The sequence below is a fragment of the Nannospalax galili genome, unplaced genomic scaffold (assembly GCF_000622305.1).
Source record: "Nannospalax galili isolate Female #2095 unplaced genomic scaffold, S.galili_v1.0 scaffold567, whole genome shotgun sequence".
Taxonomy (NCBI): Eukaryota; Metazoa; Chordata; class Mammalia; order Rodentia; family Spalacidae; genus Nannospalax; species Nannospalax galili.
The window spans coordinates 41,732-59,551 of NW_008357638.1; the positions used below are offsets into that span (position 1 = coordinate 41,732).

At 43.7% G+C, this 17,820-nt stretch overlaps 1 protein-coding gene across 1 annotated transcript in view; it reads right to left on the reverse strand.

The window, feature by feature from the left end:
- The window catches only part of LOC103751826 (O-acyltransferase like protein), a 59,605-nt gene that overhangs the window by 14,415 nt on the left and 27,370 nt on the right, over positions 1-17,820 (reverse strand). The window contains exons 5-8 of the mRNA XM_008855381.2: positions 16,986-17,212; positions 12,010-12,189; positions 11,147-11,249; positions 6,173-6,274 (exon numbers count right to left, since the gene is read on the reverse strand). Coding sequence (XP_008853603.1) covers positions 6,173-6,274; positions 11,147-11,249; positions 12,010-12,189; positions 16,986-17,212 — 612 coding nt within the window. The remainder of the gene's footprint in view (positions 1-6,172; positions 6,275-11,146; positions 11,250-12,009; positions 12,190-16,985; positions 17,213-17,820) is intronic.

Below are 17,820 nucleotides of genomic sequence, written 5' to 3' on the forward strand. Positions count from 1 at the left end.
TGCCCACTTCCACCCCGAACAGGGTGGTTGGCCAGCACTAAGCCACTGGTCCTCACATGAGGACCAGAGCTGCTGTCCTCATTCTCTTCCCTGCAATGGCAGCATCCTTCATACAGAGTATCCAGTGGGCACAAGGCGCAGGGATGGAACTGCTGAGTGCTGTGACAGAGAAGCAGGTAGCTGTGCCACATGTCTGCTCACCTGTGTTGCTTTGGTGCCAGCCTCCTTGGGGCCTGGAGCCTAGGGGGTTGTCTGGGGGGTTGCCATCTGACCTTGAGACCCTGTAGCTACTCTTACAGTCCTCTGACTTTCACCTCCCTGGACTCCCTTCCTGCCATCTGTCGCCTCTTTCTCCCTGGCAGAGTATTAGCTCTTGCTCCCCCTCAGAAGCAGTGCTTAGGACAGATGCTTCCATCTGAAGAGAGCACACCACCCCATTCTACCCTAACCCTAGCATTTCCACTCTTGGGCCACCTCCCTATGCAATGCTGTATAAATGAAGTCTCCAAATCAGTGGACTACAGTGGTGAGTGAGGTTGGGCCTTGGGGTAGGTGGGTACCTATCTTAAGTAAGTAGGCTGGGGAAGCAGGACCAGAAAGGTGAGTTCTGGTTTTGCTAAATCATTCACATACATGAAAATTATCTTACTTTTCCTTTTTCCTCTTCCATAAAAAGAGAGGGATGATTCCTGCCTCCTAAGATTCTTTGAGAATCCAATGATGTACATAAGACAACAGTGTGAAACATCTATAGTGACAAAAAAAGATATATGTACTACTTTTTTGTTCTGGTTTCCAGGAGAATAAAAGATCCTAGCCTGTGTCATGGAGCTGTGAGAAACAGACATGAATATCTGGTAGGTAGGATGGTAAATAGGAAAGGTCTGTCAAAATTTTACAAGTACCAACTCCATCTGAAGGGATTTACTCCATAAACCTGCCCATCCAAACCTGTCCATCCAGACCTGCCCATCTAGACCTACCTATCCAGACCTACCCATCCAAACCTACTCATCCAAACCTGCTCAAACCTGCCTAATCAATCCTGACCAATCATCCTTGCCCATCCAAACCTGTCGAATCAAACCTGTATGTCCAAACCTGCCCAATCAAACCTACATGTCCAAACCTGCCCATGTAAACCCACTCAATAAAACCTACACTTCCAAGTCTACCCATCCAAACCTGCCCAACTAAACATGCCCATCCAAGTGTACAAAATAAACATATCCTCTTCTTATCTAAGAAAGCAAAAATCTTGAAAACTACCTCCGTATCTATTAGTGGGACCAATTAAAATACACAGTAGTCCCTATGTACAATACCCCACAGGCCACCTTTAACAGCAGTGGTATGGATCCTGCCAATAGAGAATATGCCAATTCTTTGATATTAAGTGAAAAATCCACAGGCAGAACAGAGTAGTAGGTAGAACATCTTGTTCAAGGGAGATAAACAGTTTTTATAAGTTTTATAAGAAAACTTATAAATACATAGAAAGTTTCTGCAATAATTTTGAAAATAGGTAGGGGTATAGCTCCCAGTGTCAGAGTGCTTGCCTAGCATGCTCAAGGTTGCAAGTTTCATCCCCAGTACCATTTTTTAAAAAAATCAGAACACTTAAGCCAAGCATGGGGGCAGATGCCTATAATCCCAGTACATGGGAGGTAGAAGCAGGAGATCAAGAGTTCAAGCTCATCCTTGCCTACATAGTAAGCTTGAGACTAGACTGTGATCCATGAGACCCTGTCTACAACAGACAACAACATGACAACAATAAAAACACAACAAAAATGAATTTGTAAGACACTTGCAGGGTCTATTGCCACAGCCCTTGATTGCTTCCCAGAACTTGAAGGTAAGACCCTGTTGCTGAAGACAGGACATACTTTTGGGCACAGGACTTAGAATAATGGAACTAGAACTGACCTGGAAGCCTCCTGCCTGAAGACTAGCTTTCATAGTTTTAGAGGATACTATGTAAGCTGCTAAGGGAGAAAATCAATCAATGGCCCAACCCAGCTCCAATAACCACAACAATAACCAACCCAGCAAACTCTCTTTAGTGTGCAGTTGTGGCACTTTTATCTTGGGAGTAATCAACTGCTATCTAATTGGATTTAAAGTCTGCTCAATGGAAGGGAACTCATAGCCAAATACATAGCCAAATACACATGGCTGGAGAGATCATAGGTCCTAGAGAAAAACCTACGTCTGTCACATCCCTAGACAAATGTAATTTCTTACTATATGCTAAATATGGAGCTTTATATTTTTAGATAAGTATACCTCTCGTTACTCAACAAAGAACCTTCTTTTTGTAGCAGATGAAGACTATTACAAAGTTCCACAACTGGTCAAATGCAGACAGTAAGTGTCTGTAAGACACCCAGTCCTAAGTGACACATCTACAATGGAATCTCTACACCTAAGGCTCAGAGAACATAGTAGAACAGGGATCAGAGAGAATATTAATGCATCTCTCAACTCTCACCAGCAAAGCTTCTTCCTGCAACAAATGGTAATGAACACAGAAAGCCACAACTGGCCAAAATGTAGAGAATAAAAGACTGCAGAGTATGTGTCCCTGGCTAGAACTCCTACATTAAACCTATGCCCCGCAGGGCTCAGGGACCATTGTGGAAGAGGGGGCAGAAAGACTGCAAGAGACAGGGGTAGTGGGTGACCACAAGGAAACAGGAACTTGTTGGGAATTTGCTCATATGAACTTATAGCAGTGGTGACAGCATACACAAGACCCATGCAAATTCAAATCAGACAAAAACCCAGCATAGAACTCAGGAAATTAAAAAGCCCCAACCTTAGTTGAGGAACTATTGTAACTGATCACTGCTGGGTGAGGGAGAGTTGGTCTTCTTTAAGGGAATGACTCTAGGCAGGCTGACCAGGCTCCAGTGGATAAACTCACACGGAGGGGCATCTGAGGACAGAGAGTTGACTTGATAGGCCCTAACATATATGACAGAACTGCATGAAATCCAGCAGGGAGGCTGTGGGGTGAGTGCAGATGGGGAGGGGGTCTAAATATGATTAGGAAGTATTATATGAAATGCACAAAAAAATCAGTTAAATATAGTAAAAAACAACGTCCTGTGGGGAGTAAAGATTTAGTATAAACCTTCTTTTAGTCATAGTTAAGACATTTTTTACAAAAGCTATAAAAAAAATTAGCTTTTTTGTTATTTCAATTTTGTGGGACTATTTTTTGTTTTATTTGTTTGTTTTTAGACAGGATCTCTCTGTATAGTTCAGACTTGCTTCAAACTCTCTGTGTAGCCTAGGCTGGGCTTGAACTCATGATCTTGCCTCAGCCTCCCAAGTACTAGGATTACAGGTGTGTGCCACCACATCCAGCTGTGCGCTTAAAAAAAAAAAAAAAAAACCATTGTGTATGTGTTGCATATGTGTGTGTGTTCATGTGTGCATGCATATGTGTGTGTATGCACACACACATGGAAGCTAGGGACCGATGTTGGGCGTCTTCCTCTATCACTCTCCATCTTTTTTTATTATTATTATTTTTATTTTATGTATATGTGTGTATTGCCTGCATATTGCCTGTGTAAGTGCACCCATGTTGTACAATACCCACAAAGGACAGAAGAGGCAGTTGGATCCCCCAGAACTGGAGTTATGGACAGTTGTTAGCTGCCATGTGGGTGCCTGGGATTCAAACCTGGGTCTTCTACAAGAACAACCAGTGCTCTTAACCGCTGAGCCATCTCTCCAGCCCTCACTCTCCATCTTTTTGAGACAGGGTCTCTCACTGAACCTGGTGCTCACTGATTGATTACACTGACTGGTCAGCAAGCCCCAGAAATCCTCTGATTTAGCTTTGAGGTTACAGACATGCACTGTAGTGCCTGGCTTCTTACATGGGTGCTATGGATCCACATTCAGGTGCTTGTGCTTGTGCAGCAGCACTGTGCTGACTGAGCCTCGCCCTAGCCACAACTACCTGTGGCTCCTACTAGGAATAATCATGCAGTTTTAGGACCACAGAGCAAATCCTTAATTCCCCATTAGATGATATCTGATGTGATTTACACTTAGTAGGGAGGTGAATGAGTTATCTTATGAAGAAATAGCTTCCAGCCTACCTCCTGACTTCCCACCTCCACTCCCTTCCAGAACACATCTGACCACACACTTCCTCTGCAGGGATCCTCCAAAGGTCCAGGCCTCCTGCCTTCACCCCCTATGACATCACCCCTGCAGGCTTTCCTTGCTGCTCTCCCTGCACCTCATCCCTCTACGAAGACACCTTGTGATTCTTCAGGGTTTTCTTTTTTTTTGAAATATTCTATTTACTTTCATTTTATGTGTATGAGTGTTTTGCCTGCATGTATGTAAGCGTACCACATGTGTACAGTGCCCTTGAGGCCAGTTGAGGGTGTCAGATTCCCTGGAACCAGAGTCATGGACAGTTGTTTGTCCCCATGTAGGTGCTGGGAACCAAACCCAGGTCCTCTGCAAGAGCAGCCAGTGCTCTTAAGTGCTGCGCCATCTCTCCAGCCCCTCTTTGGGTTCTTCAAATGCTCCAACCACATTATCAGTCTTCCCAGCTTTCCATTTCCCCTGAAAGGACCGCTCTTCACTCACAGTATTGTCTTTATCTGGAACATTCCTTTGCTTCTTTTCAAGGTCCTAGACAAAAGTCACTTTCCCTGACTCTCTTTCCAGAGGTTAATCCACTCCACTTCTGTCTCTAAATTCTCATTTTATAACTCTCTGATCACTGATCTGCATCTATTTGGATATTGCAATTTAATGTTACATATTTATTTGTTTATCATATGCTTGAATTCACTACATTGCAACCTACTTCTGGAAGAATTTTGGTTTTGTTGGGTTAATAAATGCTGAATCATCAGAGTTTAGTAACATGCATGGTACATAGAGGCCTGTAATGAGTTAGTGGTGAAGTGGTGAAGCCATCTAATCTTTTGAGACAGTTTTGTTTTTTGACCTTTTGTTTTTGTTTTTTGACTTCTGAGACAGAGTCTCACTATGTAGCCCTGACTGTCTTAGAATTCTCTATGTAGACCAGGCTGGCCTCAAACTCACTCTGAAGATATGGCTAGCCTTGAACTCCTGATCCTCCCACCTTCACTTCCCAAATGTTGGGATCACAGGTGTGCCTCACCATACCCAGCTTAGCTCCTGTCCTCTTGAAGAGATGAATCTGTCCTGAATAGGAAAGTGACTTCTGGCTGCATGAATGAGAGCACCCCAATGGTCAGGGTCATGCCATTTGGTCCCTGGGGACTTTAGAAAGGGCAAGTCCAGAATGTGGGTTGGTACAAACCACCTCTGGGTTTCAGAAAAGTTTTGTCTCAAGTTGGACTCATTCTTTTCCTAACTCTGACTCAAATCTTACTCTTCCAGAGTTCTCTGTCTTGACAATACCACCATATCTGCCACGATGCTCAGGCTGGGAAATTCACGTGTCTTTGAGTTCCCCTGCCCATGTTTCCAGTTTCTGCTGTTGCCCAGTCCATTCCCCTAGCAACAGGTATTGTTTTAACTACTTCATGACACTGTGGTATAGCAAGATGGGCTTGGAGCAAGGAGTACTGCGTGCAGGTTCTGGCTCAGTTCAAACACGACCAAGAAAGGGTGTAAATGGAAGGAGGGAGCTGATGTTTCCTTTCCCCTTAATTCCAGCTGTCTCATCGCATCACTGCCACTTTGCCATCACGGGTTCTGTAGTCCGTGCCAATATAGGAAGCCCTTCCACTTCAACTACCTGTATATTTCTTAATAGAACGGAGTGACCAGGGCCCAAGCCCCAGCTGGCACCTTTCCTTGTCACCCCTTATTTTGCTGTTACCATTCATACTCTGACTTCTGGGTTCCAGTGCCTACTAATGAGCAGCCATACTAATTCTCCCATGGAAATCGACAGGATAGCTTGGGAACTCTGCTTCCCATCAGCTGAGAATGCGTTTGCCAGGGGAAGATGTTAATTTTTATGACCTTTGTCTTCATAGAAGTTGAGCTGTTTCAAACCAGTCAAAACCTACTATATTTAAGGGAGAAAACTATTTTTTTCCATTTATTTTTCTTCAAAAACTCTTTCAAAAAATGGTTAAACATTGAGAACTAATCAATTCTTCCATAGCAATAATGAATTAAAAAATAAACTTACCTCAGAAAACGATCGAAAAGGTATCTGAGAATTACTTTAGGGGTCATTCCCATGTCTGCATTCTGTTGCATCTTTAGAAATGATCTTGCACTTAACCAACCACTAAGAGAAAGAAAATAATAACCACAGGAATTACTTATCAATAATACAGTTGATTCTGCTGTCTCAGTCAGGACAGACTGCGTGACACTGTATTAATAAGGTGCCTCCAAGCCCTAGAGTATCAGTCTTTCGGTTTTCTTAATTTGATCTGTTTTCATTTTGGTCCTGTTTTTCTCATGGCTTATTGACCAGGACTTGGTGTTATCCTCACTATGGACTAATGGACCAGTCATTATGTAAATGCTCACAAATGACCATAGCAGCAGACAAGAGAGCTCTGGAGGGTCTCAACCCAACAATTCAGTGCTTTAGCTTAAAGTAACACGTAAAGGATCTTAGCATAAGTGTTTAAAGCATTTTGCATAATGGCAATATGAGATACCATTTGCTGGTCAGAACTAGTAATGTGTCCCATTCAACCACACAGGGCCAAGCACCTGGGGGATAGAGAGCCAAGAATATTTGATTATTTGATATTTGGCTAACAATGCCAACAACTGCCATGTTGCATTCTCTCTCTCTCCTCTCTCTCTCTCTCTCTCTCTCTCTCTCTCTCTCTCTCTCCCTCTCTCCCTCTCTCCCTCTGTATGTGTATATGTAGCATGTATTATAGTGTACAAGTGAAGGTACCCATGCTGTTCATGTGGAGGCCAAAGGTAGACTTCCTCTATCACTTTCCACCTTATCGCTTCGAGAAGGGTCTCTCACTGAACTGGAAGCTCTCTGTTTTGGTTAGGCTGGCTGACCAGTGAGCTCCTTGGATCTGCCGTCTCTGCCCCTCAATGCTGGGGTTATTGGCATGCACAGTAATGCCTGGCTTCTCACATGGGTGCTAGAGATCTGGACTCAGGTCCTCCTGCTTGCATAGCAAGTACTTTCACCCACTGAGTCATCTCCCCAGCCCTATTGGTCTTTTTAAATAATAATATTAAGGACTTCCACAGTGTCACAAGATTTCCAAAGTGCTTTCACCAGTGAGATTCCTTAGGTTTCCTAACTATACTCAATATTTTTAAAAAATATTTTATTATTTTTATTTTATGTGTATGAGTGTATTGCCTGCATGTATGTGAGTGCACCCGTGTTGTGCAATGCCGTGAGGTCAGAAGAGGGCTTTGAATTCCCCTGGAACTGGAGTTAAGGATGGTTTGTAGCCGCCATATGGGTGCTGGGAATCGAACCTGGGTCCTCCGCAACAGCAGTCAGTGCTCTGAACCGCTGAGCCATCTCTCCTGCACCCTCAATACTTAATAAACATTTGTTGAGTAAATGATCAAACATATGAATGTTTGAATCCTATCAGGTAAAAGAGGAGACATCCCTATTTTCCTAGCAGGAAAAGTGAGACCCAGCTTACTAAGTAGGTTGCCCAAGATCACAGAATTCTGTTTTTGATTGTTTGGCTTTGAGACATGGTCTCATGAAGCCCACAATGGCCTCAAACTCCTTATGTAGCTGAAGATGATCTTAAACTTTTGATCTCCCTGCTTCCATCTCCCAAGTACTGGGATTATGGGAAGATCACAATTTTTTGTGGGATTACATTTTGAGACAGGGTCTCCCTGTAGCCCCAGCTGGCCTGCAACTCACCGTGTAGACCAGGCTGGCCTCGAACTCATAGAGATCCACCTGCCTCTAGCTCCCAAGTGCTGGTACTAAAGGCATGCACCACCATGCCTGGCTGATCACAAAATTCTTAACCAACTCATCCTGACGACAAATTCATGACCTGGAATGTTCAGCTTTGAGTTATAACTTGTGGTCAGCAGGTTTGTGAGTTCCTCGGCCTTTTCACATTTGTCCCAGTGATCCTTGGGAGGGTTTCTCTAAAGAGCAAATGTATTTTCTATTGCACAACGAGGCTGTGTGTGTTGGGCCCCACTTGGAAGGGATCCTGGTAGGTTGGAGAACGCCTTTATTCTTTGCCTCTTAGATTTTCCTTTGAAAAACAGCAAGTTGGATTTGTTAAAATAGGAGTCAAATTTATAAAGACATCTAAATGAGAGCAGTGCGAAATGGAAGTTGGGCAGCCAATTCTGATTCTGGCCTCTTAATTTCAGACAAGGATGAATCCAGACCATCCTTTCTTCTCAGAATGGCTGTTACCCATTGCCAGCCTGGTTGCTAAGCAGAGCTCAGATCTCTGTGTGTGGGCATGCACTGCTCAGCATGGGAGCAGGGTTGGGGTGGGGGGTGGGGCAGGAAATGGACTGTGAGCTAGAAGACAGGCAGGCTACAGGGGCTGAGCCAGAGCCCTAAATGGACTGGGAAGGGGAAATCATGGAGTGTGGAGGTGTGAAGTCAGTCCCCAGAGGTAGGAAAGGACTCCAATAACTCTTCTGGAGAAGGGGAGATTTGAGACAAGGTCTCCCTATAGCCCTAGATGACCTGGAACTTGCTATGTAGACCAGGCTGACTTCAGTCTCACAGAGATCCACCTGCTTCTGCCTCTTGAGTGTTGAGATCAAAGGTGTGTGCCTTCAAGCATGGCCCCTAGCCATTCTTAGGGATAACGAGAAGCCTGTTTTTCTGTGTGAATATCAGTGATAGGATGGTTAAACATGGGGCCTGGGAACAAACTGCAAGCTCAGTTACCTTTATCTGAAATGTTTGGACCCACTGTATTTCAGGACATGGGAATGTTTGCTTATTATATAATGAGGTACTTGGGGGATGAGACCCAAGTCTAGACATGAAATTCATCCGTTTCACATACCCCTTATGTGCAGAGCCTAAAGGTAACTTAAACAACATTTTTGTTGCACCTGTGTTTTGCCTGGGCCCTGAGACTTATGGACTTTTCCACTTGTGGTGTCTTGTTTGCATGTCAAAGACTGCAGTTTTTGGAGTATTTGGGATCTTAATTTTCATGGGTACTCAATTTGTATTATTAAGGTCTGATTCTAACCTTTACAGTATGTAGGCTTGAGCAAATTACTTTGTCTCAAAACATTTGATTTCTTATCTGCAAAAATGAGGTTGATATTCCATTGCTCAGAAGTAAACACATGTATGTGTGTGGTATGTGTTATATGTGTATTGTGTATACTATATGTGCATTATGTATGTTGTGTGTTGTGTGTGACATGTGGCATGTGTGTGGCACATGCACATGTGTGTGCAAGTACACAGGCAGAGGCTAGGGGAAGGTGTCAGGTGTCTCCTTCTAGCACTCTCCACCCTATTCCTTTAAGACAGAGTCTCTCCCTGAATCTGAAGCTTGCCATTTCAACTAGGCTGGCTGCATTCACTGCTATGCCTGGCTTTTTCATGGGTGGTGGGGATTCAAACTAAGATCCTCATGCTTGTAGACGCAGGGCTCTTACCCACTGACTTGTAGAGCCAGTCCTCAAAAGAAAACTTGAAAAAATATGAGTACCATCTAAAGCAATAAAATAAAAACTAGAGAAAAAGACAGCCACAGGCTGATGATAAAAAATGGAAACAGATAGGGACAAAGCAAATAGAAAATGTCTTTGGTCATCTCTCATCTAGCATCAGGATCTGCTTGGCTTCTGCCTCTGTGGTCCTTAGCTCTTCCCACCTGGGCTTACATAACGTTCTTTAAATGTTGGTGGACATTAGGATCACCTGCAAGGTTTGTGACAGACCAGATGGCTGGTTCCACCCCCAGAAGGCTGGTTCCACCCCCAGAAGGCTAGTTCCACTCCAGAAAGGCTAGCTCCGCACATCTGGGGAGTCTACATCACTACCAGCCTTCCAGTGATGCTCGTGTGAGGACCACTGCTAAAGGACTCAGCACAACCCAGCCCAGCCCATCCAGTGCAGGTGAACTCTCCACCTATTTGCAGTGTCCCTAAACATTTGATATTTTGCACGCTGGCCTGGTTTTGGATGGCTCAAGGCTACTCAGCAGATTCTCTGTCATCTAGTGTCATTTTGTTTATGAAATTAAGAAATAATTGAAGGGGCCAGTGAGATGGCTCAGTGGTTAGGAGCACTGGCTGTTCTGGCAGAAGACCCAGGTTCGAGTCCCAGCATCCACATGGCGGCTAACAACTGTAGCTCCGGTTCCAGAGACTCTGATGCCTTCTTCTGACCTCTTTGGGCATTGTGTGCCATGGGTGCACTTACATACATGCAGGCAATACACACATGCAGATAAAATAAAAATAATAAATAAAATTTAAAAAGAAAGAATTGAAGGGGTGGGGAGAAAAGAAATTAAGAAATTTTAGGTCAATAACTCAAGTGAGCATAACTTTGTGAGACGTGACACAGCTTCCTTATCCTTTTCACATCTCACTGTGGTGAGAATTGGAGATTTCAGCAAGAATCTGCACCACTGTGTAGACTTGAACTTGAGAACCACTGAAATGAATATTTTTGATAAATATAATAAACTTTTGGGCTGGTAAAATAGTTCAGTAGGCAAAAGAACCTGCTGTAAAGACTGATGACCTGAGTTCAGTCCCTGGGACCCACAATTAAGAGCACAGACTGCTCTTCCAGAGCACCTAGGGTTTGGTTCCCAGGACCCAGGTGGTGGCTAATAACTATCTGTAACTACAGTTCCAGGGGATTCAATGCCCTTTTCTGGCCTCTGCAGGCATTGTATGCATGGATGCACTTATATACAAGCAGGCAAAACACTCATGCACATAATTTTTTAATTTAAAAATTGAACTTTTGTAAAAGACCCATTTCTCAGAGTTATCCTAACTCTTAATAAACTGAGGGTACCAAGAGTGTAGCTTGTGACAACAGTGCTATCTAGAAATAGAGAAAAGCAAAGACCCAGATGAAGAAATGTGAGCCAATTGCCTTTTCTCACTCAAGTGAGAATGACAACCCTCCCCCACACCCACATGTCCTGTAACATCAGTAGAGACTACATTTCAACCTAATCACCTGATCAGGAAAAAGGTATCCACGCCAAGATAGAACGGGCCGCTCTGGGAATAGAGGTACAGTGGGTTTTCCGGCACTCTGGCTTTCCATTCAAGCACGTTATCTATAATAAATATTAAAAATCGGGGGTTTTAGTTTAGCAAGAGAAAAATCATAGGATTTCACTTTTGAGAAAAAACAAGAGGTACATTGTCAATTTCTAGCTGCATTGAGACAGCTGTAAGAATGGCTTAGGGAGGCTGGAGAGATGGCTCAGTGGTTAAGAGCACTGGCTGCTCTTGCAGAGGACCTGGGTTCAGTTCTCAGCATCCACATGGTGACCAATAACCATTCATCACTCCAGTTCCAGGGGTTCCAATGCCCTCTTCTGGCCTCCACAATCACTACACACATTTGGTGCATTTACATACATGCAGGTATGTAAAACCACTCAACCACATAAAAAATTAAAATAAATAATGAACTTAGAGTGAGAATAAGGGTGGCTACAGCCCCTGCCATGCAGGGTGGCTCTCGAGGTAGCCACAGCCCTCCAGAACTCATAGATTCAGAGTTGGGATAGGTGCACACCCCCTGGAGGGTCCTTGCAACTGCCCTCACCCCAGGTTCTGATTCATGTGCTTAGTCCCCTGCTGAAAGAAGAGCTCAGTTACCTAGTTACTGTCATTGAGTTATTGATAAGAGATGTGGCAACAGGAAGCATTTCAGAAATGGTGATTCACATGCCATGACAGGTCTCAGCATGTAACTCTAGAACCCAAGGACAGCTGCCAAGCTCCCATCCAGTGGCCCACCATCATCCCACATGGAAGGGGCTCTCCTCCCCACAGCTCCCACAGTGGAGGCCTGTCAGCTCTCCGCACCCAAAGATAGCCACGCGGTCATCTGGCTGGTGTGTCCCGAGATGATCCAGAGGAGACTCAGGACTCGGATCCCATTCAGTGCCCGGCAGGTGCCTCCTGGCAGCTCTGTGATGCAGATGGCTGGCACATTCTTTTGCCAAGAAAAGCACTGCAGAGCTCGATCCACCGCCCCTAGAAACCCTGGGTGAGAACAGAACTGTTACTCTCCCCACCCCTGAAAGCCAGACCCAACCACTCTAACTTGAGCCAAAACACAGACTGATACCTCAGAAGGAACTTGAGGCTCTGACTCCAACCCTGGCCTGCTCAACTGAGGCCTCCCTGGTCCCCTCAGAGCCCATCTCTGTACCTGGCCTCCCTCCCCTTTGAACCTTGACTTCCCTTAACAGTCTCCACCTGATGTTGGTGTCCCACAATGCCTTTCACAGACTGTTGTCCAAGCTGAGGCCCCAGAGAGGCCAGCTCCTGACTCCAGGCCTGCTTTGCAAAGGTCAGTAGAAGGACACCCATGAGAGACCAGTAGATTCAGAGAGCTGGCATTTTAGCATCCTGGTGCTGTCCCAAGAACTCCCGCCTGCTACTATGTCTCAACACAGGTCAAACACAGGCATTAAAATGGGGGAATACAGTCACTCAGGTTGCTCCTTAGAGTTAGACATTCTGGCTCTAAGTCTGGCTGTCACTGACAAGCACTGTGATCGCTAGCAAATGAATTGACTTCTCCTCTCAAATTTCTTCATCTGCCAACCAAGGGTCAGAGTAGATCTTGTAATCATAGTATGTTGTTAGTAACAAAGGAGATAATGCTAGTGAATCACTCTGACTAGAGACTACCCAATTATAAGCACTTACAAGCTCACAACTGCTAGTATCAGCATTTGTCACTTTAAGAATAACTAATCTTGCCTACTTATATCCTGGTTTGTTGTTATTGTCTTTGTTTTTTGGTTTTTTTTTTTTTTTTGAGAGCAAGAGAGAATCTCATTATGTAGCTCACACTGGCCTTGAACTTTCGGCAATCCTCCTGACTCTGCCTCCTACGTTCAGGAATGCACCACCATGCCCAGTTCTCTCTCCCTCTCTCTAGATAGATAGATAGATGATAGATGATAGATAGAGATAGGTGATAGAGATAGATATATAAAGATAGAGATATGTGTATATATATGTATGTATGTAATGTATGTATGTGCTCACACTGGCCTTGAACTTTCGGCAATCCTCCTGACTCTGCCTCCTACGTTCAGGAATGCACCACCATGCCCAGTTCTCTCTCCCTCTCTCTAGATAGATAGATAGATGATAGATGATAGATAGAGATAGGTGATAGAGATAGATATATAAAGATAGAGATATGTGTATATATATGTATGTATGTAATGTATGTATGTATACACACATAATATTTAACCTTACCTATTCCAAGAGCCAATCAAGTGGCTGGAACTGTGAGATAGGACTCTCCAAAGTCCAAGCCAGTGCTGAAAGGCTCATGTTCTCCTAGACAGAGCTGAAACTTTGTGAACACTTCCCAGTACATTCTTCCAGAACTTAAAACATTCACAAATGAGGTCTGGCTTATAGCCAAGCACTGGCAATCTAAATCAATTTTTAAAATTTATTTCCCTGGCATTTTGAGGTTCTAGCAGTCAATCTGAGTTTCCCTGTGATGGTACCCCTGCCACAGGCACAGTGTCCACCTTTCATTTAGAGGAATTGTGCTCTGTGGCCTTGGCAGTCAATGCCACCATGAGAGTGCCCAGCAGTAGACATCACCTGGCTCCTTCCCAGGATCCTGAGCTTGCAAGATACAGGACCAGGGCTCTCCCAAGCTCAGCCAAGTTCTTTAACCTCCTGAGTCTCATTGCCTCACATTTAGAATGGACATAATTTGGGGCAGCACTGTGAATATTCTAGAACAACATCAAATATCTGGCTCGGAGCCTACCTTGGCAAGCAAATACTCAGTGCACTTTAGTATTATTTCTTCCACCTAAATTCTTCTTCTGGATGACTGTAACCCTTCTTCCGAAAGTAACTATTCTATAGAGAAGACAGCCTCGTGGAATCCTGTTTTACTCATTTGTGGAAAGGATTATAAACCATAGAGACAGGGATGGGGGATGGTTGCTGGGCTAAACAGTTGACATGGTCACTGGTTCTCAAGGTGGGGGTTCCTGGACCAGCACTTCAGCATCGCCAGGGAACCTGTTAGAGCTTCCCCTTCCCAGGTTCTGCAGCAAACCTGCTAAACCATAGTCTTTCAGGTTCAGGGCCCAGCACTTTCACCTTGCAGGGGATCCTGATGTATGCCAAAATTTGAGAACCACCAGGCATGCCCAAGCTTTAAACCTCCTTGAAGCCTCGTGGTATTTCTTAAGTATTGTTCCTGTGGTCCCACTTTCAGCAACAGATCCCAGAGTAAGAGCCCTGATTCCTCTGGACTGAAGTCCATAGCTATTTACTTCATGGGTTCTTTCTCAAATGTCTGCTCCCTTGTATTTTTCTCTTCTCAATAGCAAGACAAATTCATTCAACAGGAAACCGCACTAAGCAAACACAGTAGTTATTATGAGGTAAAGTATCAGGAGTCTAAAATATCCAATTAAGCATTAACCTTTTAGAAGATACAGTGGTCTTATATTAGTTTGTTTTGCTGGGGCATGTCAAAGTGGAGAGGAAAAAAAAAAAACAATGAACCTTAGGGTCCCTTCACCTTGATTTGTTTTTCTAAATGTTCAGGGATGTATTTTATCTCTGATAGTATTAAATACAATCTCTGGACTAGAGAGATGGCTCAGCAGTTAAGAACACTACTGTTCTTGCAGAAGACCCGGGTTCAAATCCCAGCACCCACATGACAGCTAATAACTGTCGGTAACTCCAGTCTCAGGGGATCCGACAGTCTCTTCTGTTCTCTGAGGGCATTGCATGACACAGGTACACTTACCTACATTCAGACAATACACGCATACACATAAAATAAAAATAGTAAATAAAATAAAAATAAATAAATACAATCTCTAATAGCATTTTAAAATTGCTGTGACAACTCTACACAGAAGCACCATTTTGAAACCATGGAATGAAGTAACTGCTGATAAAATTCACAAAACCCCAGCGGAAGAGAAGAGAGAATCTGTTTGGGGGAGGAACCTAAAGACTTAGTAGTAGCTAGTGCCTGACACCATCTGGTCATATCTACTCTAAGTCTGTGGCAGGTCCTACGTTCAGGCTCCTGTGGCCCAGGCTAGCACTGCTGAAAAGTGATGGAGACCTGTGGTGCCTGTTGGCTCATTTCAATCTGACAGTTAGAAGCACCTGGAACACAGCCGGGCCTGCTGCTTACTGAGCAAGATCAGGACAGCCCAGCAATAGGTCTTGGCAAAGTACAGCCCTTCCTTTCCTCCCTCTTCTAGCTTATCTGTAAAGACAGGAAAAGAAGAATGGATTTTGAAGGTGAGAACAGTATCTCATTTAATTCCATCAACAAATCCCACTTTGTGCACCCATTTTACACATGTGGAAGTTGAGATTCATAGAAGTCAGTCCAACCAAGATCAGAGTTAAGAACCAAGTTAGTTTGACCAGGAATTGTTAAGCCCATGCTTAACCATGCTAAACTTGGAGCTGTCTACAGAGTGGTCAGGTGCAGAGAAATCTGCAGCCATATAATAAGAGGTCACTGAAGGATTCTGGGATCTGGGCCAAGCTATCATGAGTATCCTCAAAATGTGATGGGGATATAACATAATCAACAGAGTGGATTAGAGCTCTGTGTACATACTGCAGGGCAGCAGGGGCTGCTCCATGGCTGCCTGGCAGGCAAACTGCTTCTGGGTTTGCATAGGAACTGGTACCAGGAAATGCTAAGCCTACTCAGTTTCTGCTTAGACTACCTTTGTCTTTACACAAGTATGTTTTATTGTTTCTTTTGTTGGAGTTTTATGTTGCTGTTACTACTGGTTTTGTTTAAAATTCAAATAAAATCATAGCTAAGCCTTCCTCATGGGACATACTCCCCAAAGCTAACATCAGCACATGTTCACATTCTCCTGGTCCATTCCTTGAGACTTCTTAGTTTTATTATTTTTATCCACCTTGTTAGAGTAGGAAAGGACAATTTTGAGGACTAAAGAAATTTGCTAAATATTATTCTATACATACTAAAAGTGTCTGCTTGATCAGGCAATTTTTGCGTGGTATAATGTATACATGATAGAGATCGAGAATAGATATAGATAGATAATTGATAATCTGTATCTATCTGTCCATCTACACTTTCCCCTTCCATAAAGACAAGTGGAAATGAAACTAATATTCTTTTTTTTTTTTTGAGATAGGGTCTCACTATTTAGACCAGGTTGGCTGTGAACTCACAGAGATCCAACTACCTCTGTCTCCCAAATGCTGAGATAAAAGGTATGCACCACCACACCTGCCCCTTGAAGCTAATATTCTAGATTTTCACAAAAGCACAACACACTGGGCCCCATTGAAGTCCATCCTTTCAATATCATGGGCTGGGTTATCTATTTCCAGCTCAGATATGTTAATTAGCTGTGTTTGTACAAGCATCCCCATTGCTGACTTCAGTCTATATGTAAATTATTTACCTTAGTGATGACAAAGTGTCTGTGAGTCATGTGTGTATCTGTGACACTGAAAATAGTTGTGAAATAGTTCCTACAAGACTAACTATAGTGAACCCCTGAACTCTGTACTGACCTGGGCTTTGATCAGCACAAAACACACTGGATTACTGTACCCAAGACATAAAACAGCATTTTTAGTGCCTTTGCCTTGCCTAACACACTGATAGTAACAAAGACTGGATTGTAAGCAGTAGAACCCAGCCTCTGCTGACATTTAGACGCTGTTGAGCATTCGTTGGAATCCAGAACTGGAGGAGTTGTTTTCCAACCCAACGCTCACCTAAGTCACTTCTCTGGGTGGTCCTAGTTTAAAATGCCTACTTTTTCCCCTGTTCACAAGTCCTGGTGGGGTGAGATGAGCCTGGCAATTGGTCCAAGGGATCCAGCTTCTCTGCCCATCACTCTCCATGTTTCTCAAAGGCAGACTCCCACAACTGGTGGGAGGGGTCCTATGTCCAGGTGATGTCCTTGAGTTCCATCCCCAATCTCTGGTGACTACATAAATGGTTCCAGTCACAGGGAGAATGAGGCCTAACAAGGTGATGAACCTGCAGAGAGAAGACACATGGCCAGGCCTTTACATGGCTCCAAAGATGCAGAGAAAGCAACCCCATAAGAAACAAAACCACCAATTGGACATAAGAAGCTCCTGAACCCCAGCACACAGGATGCTGAGCCAAGAGGCTCCTGAGTTTAAGGCCAGCCTGAGCTATGTAGTCACACCTTATCTCAAAACTAAAAAAATAAACCAACAACAACAACAACAATAAAAAACCCACTAAACATTTACGTAGGGAAATATTCATCAATTTAATAATGAGAGCTAACATTCTAAGAATTAAAACTAATGAGAAAATATGACATCAGAAAAGATTAATGAAGCTAGACATGGTAGTACAAGCCTTTAATCCCAGAGCTCTGGAGGCAGTGGCAGGAGGATCTCTGTGAGTTTGAGACCAATCTGGTCTGCAAAGTTAGTTCCAAGTCAGCTGGGGCTACATAGTAAGACCCTGTCTTTAAAAAAAATTAATGAATTTCAGTTAGCTTATTATCAGCATAGATAATTTATAAAGGATTATGCCCTTTACAAATATGATGAACTTTAAGGGGGCTGGAGAGATGGCTCAGCAGTTAAGAGCACTGGCTACTCTTGCAG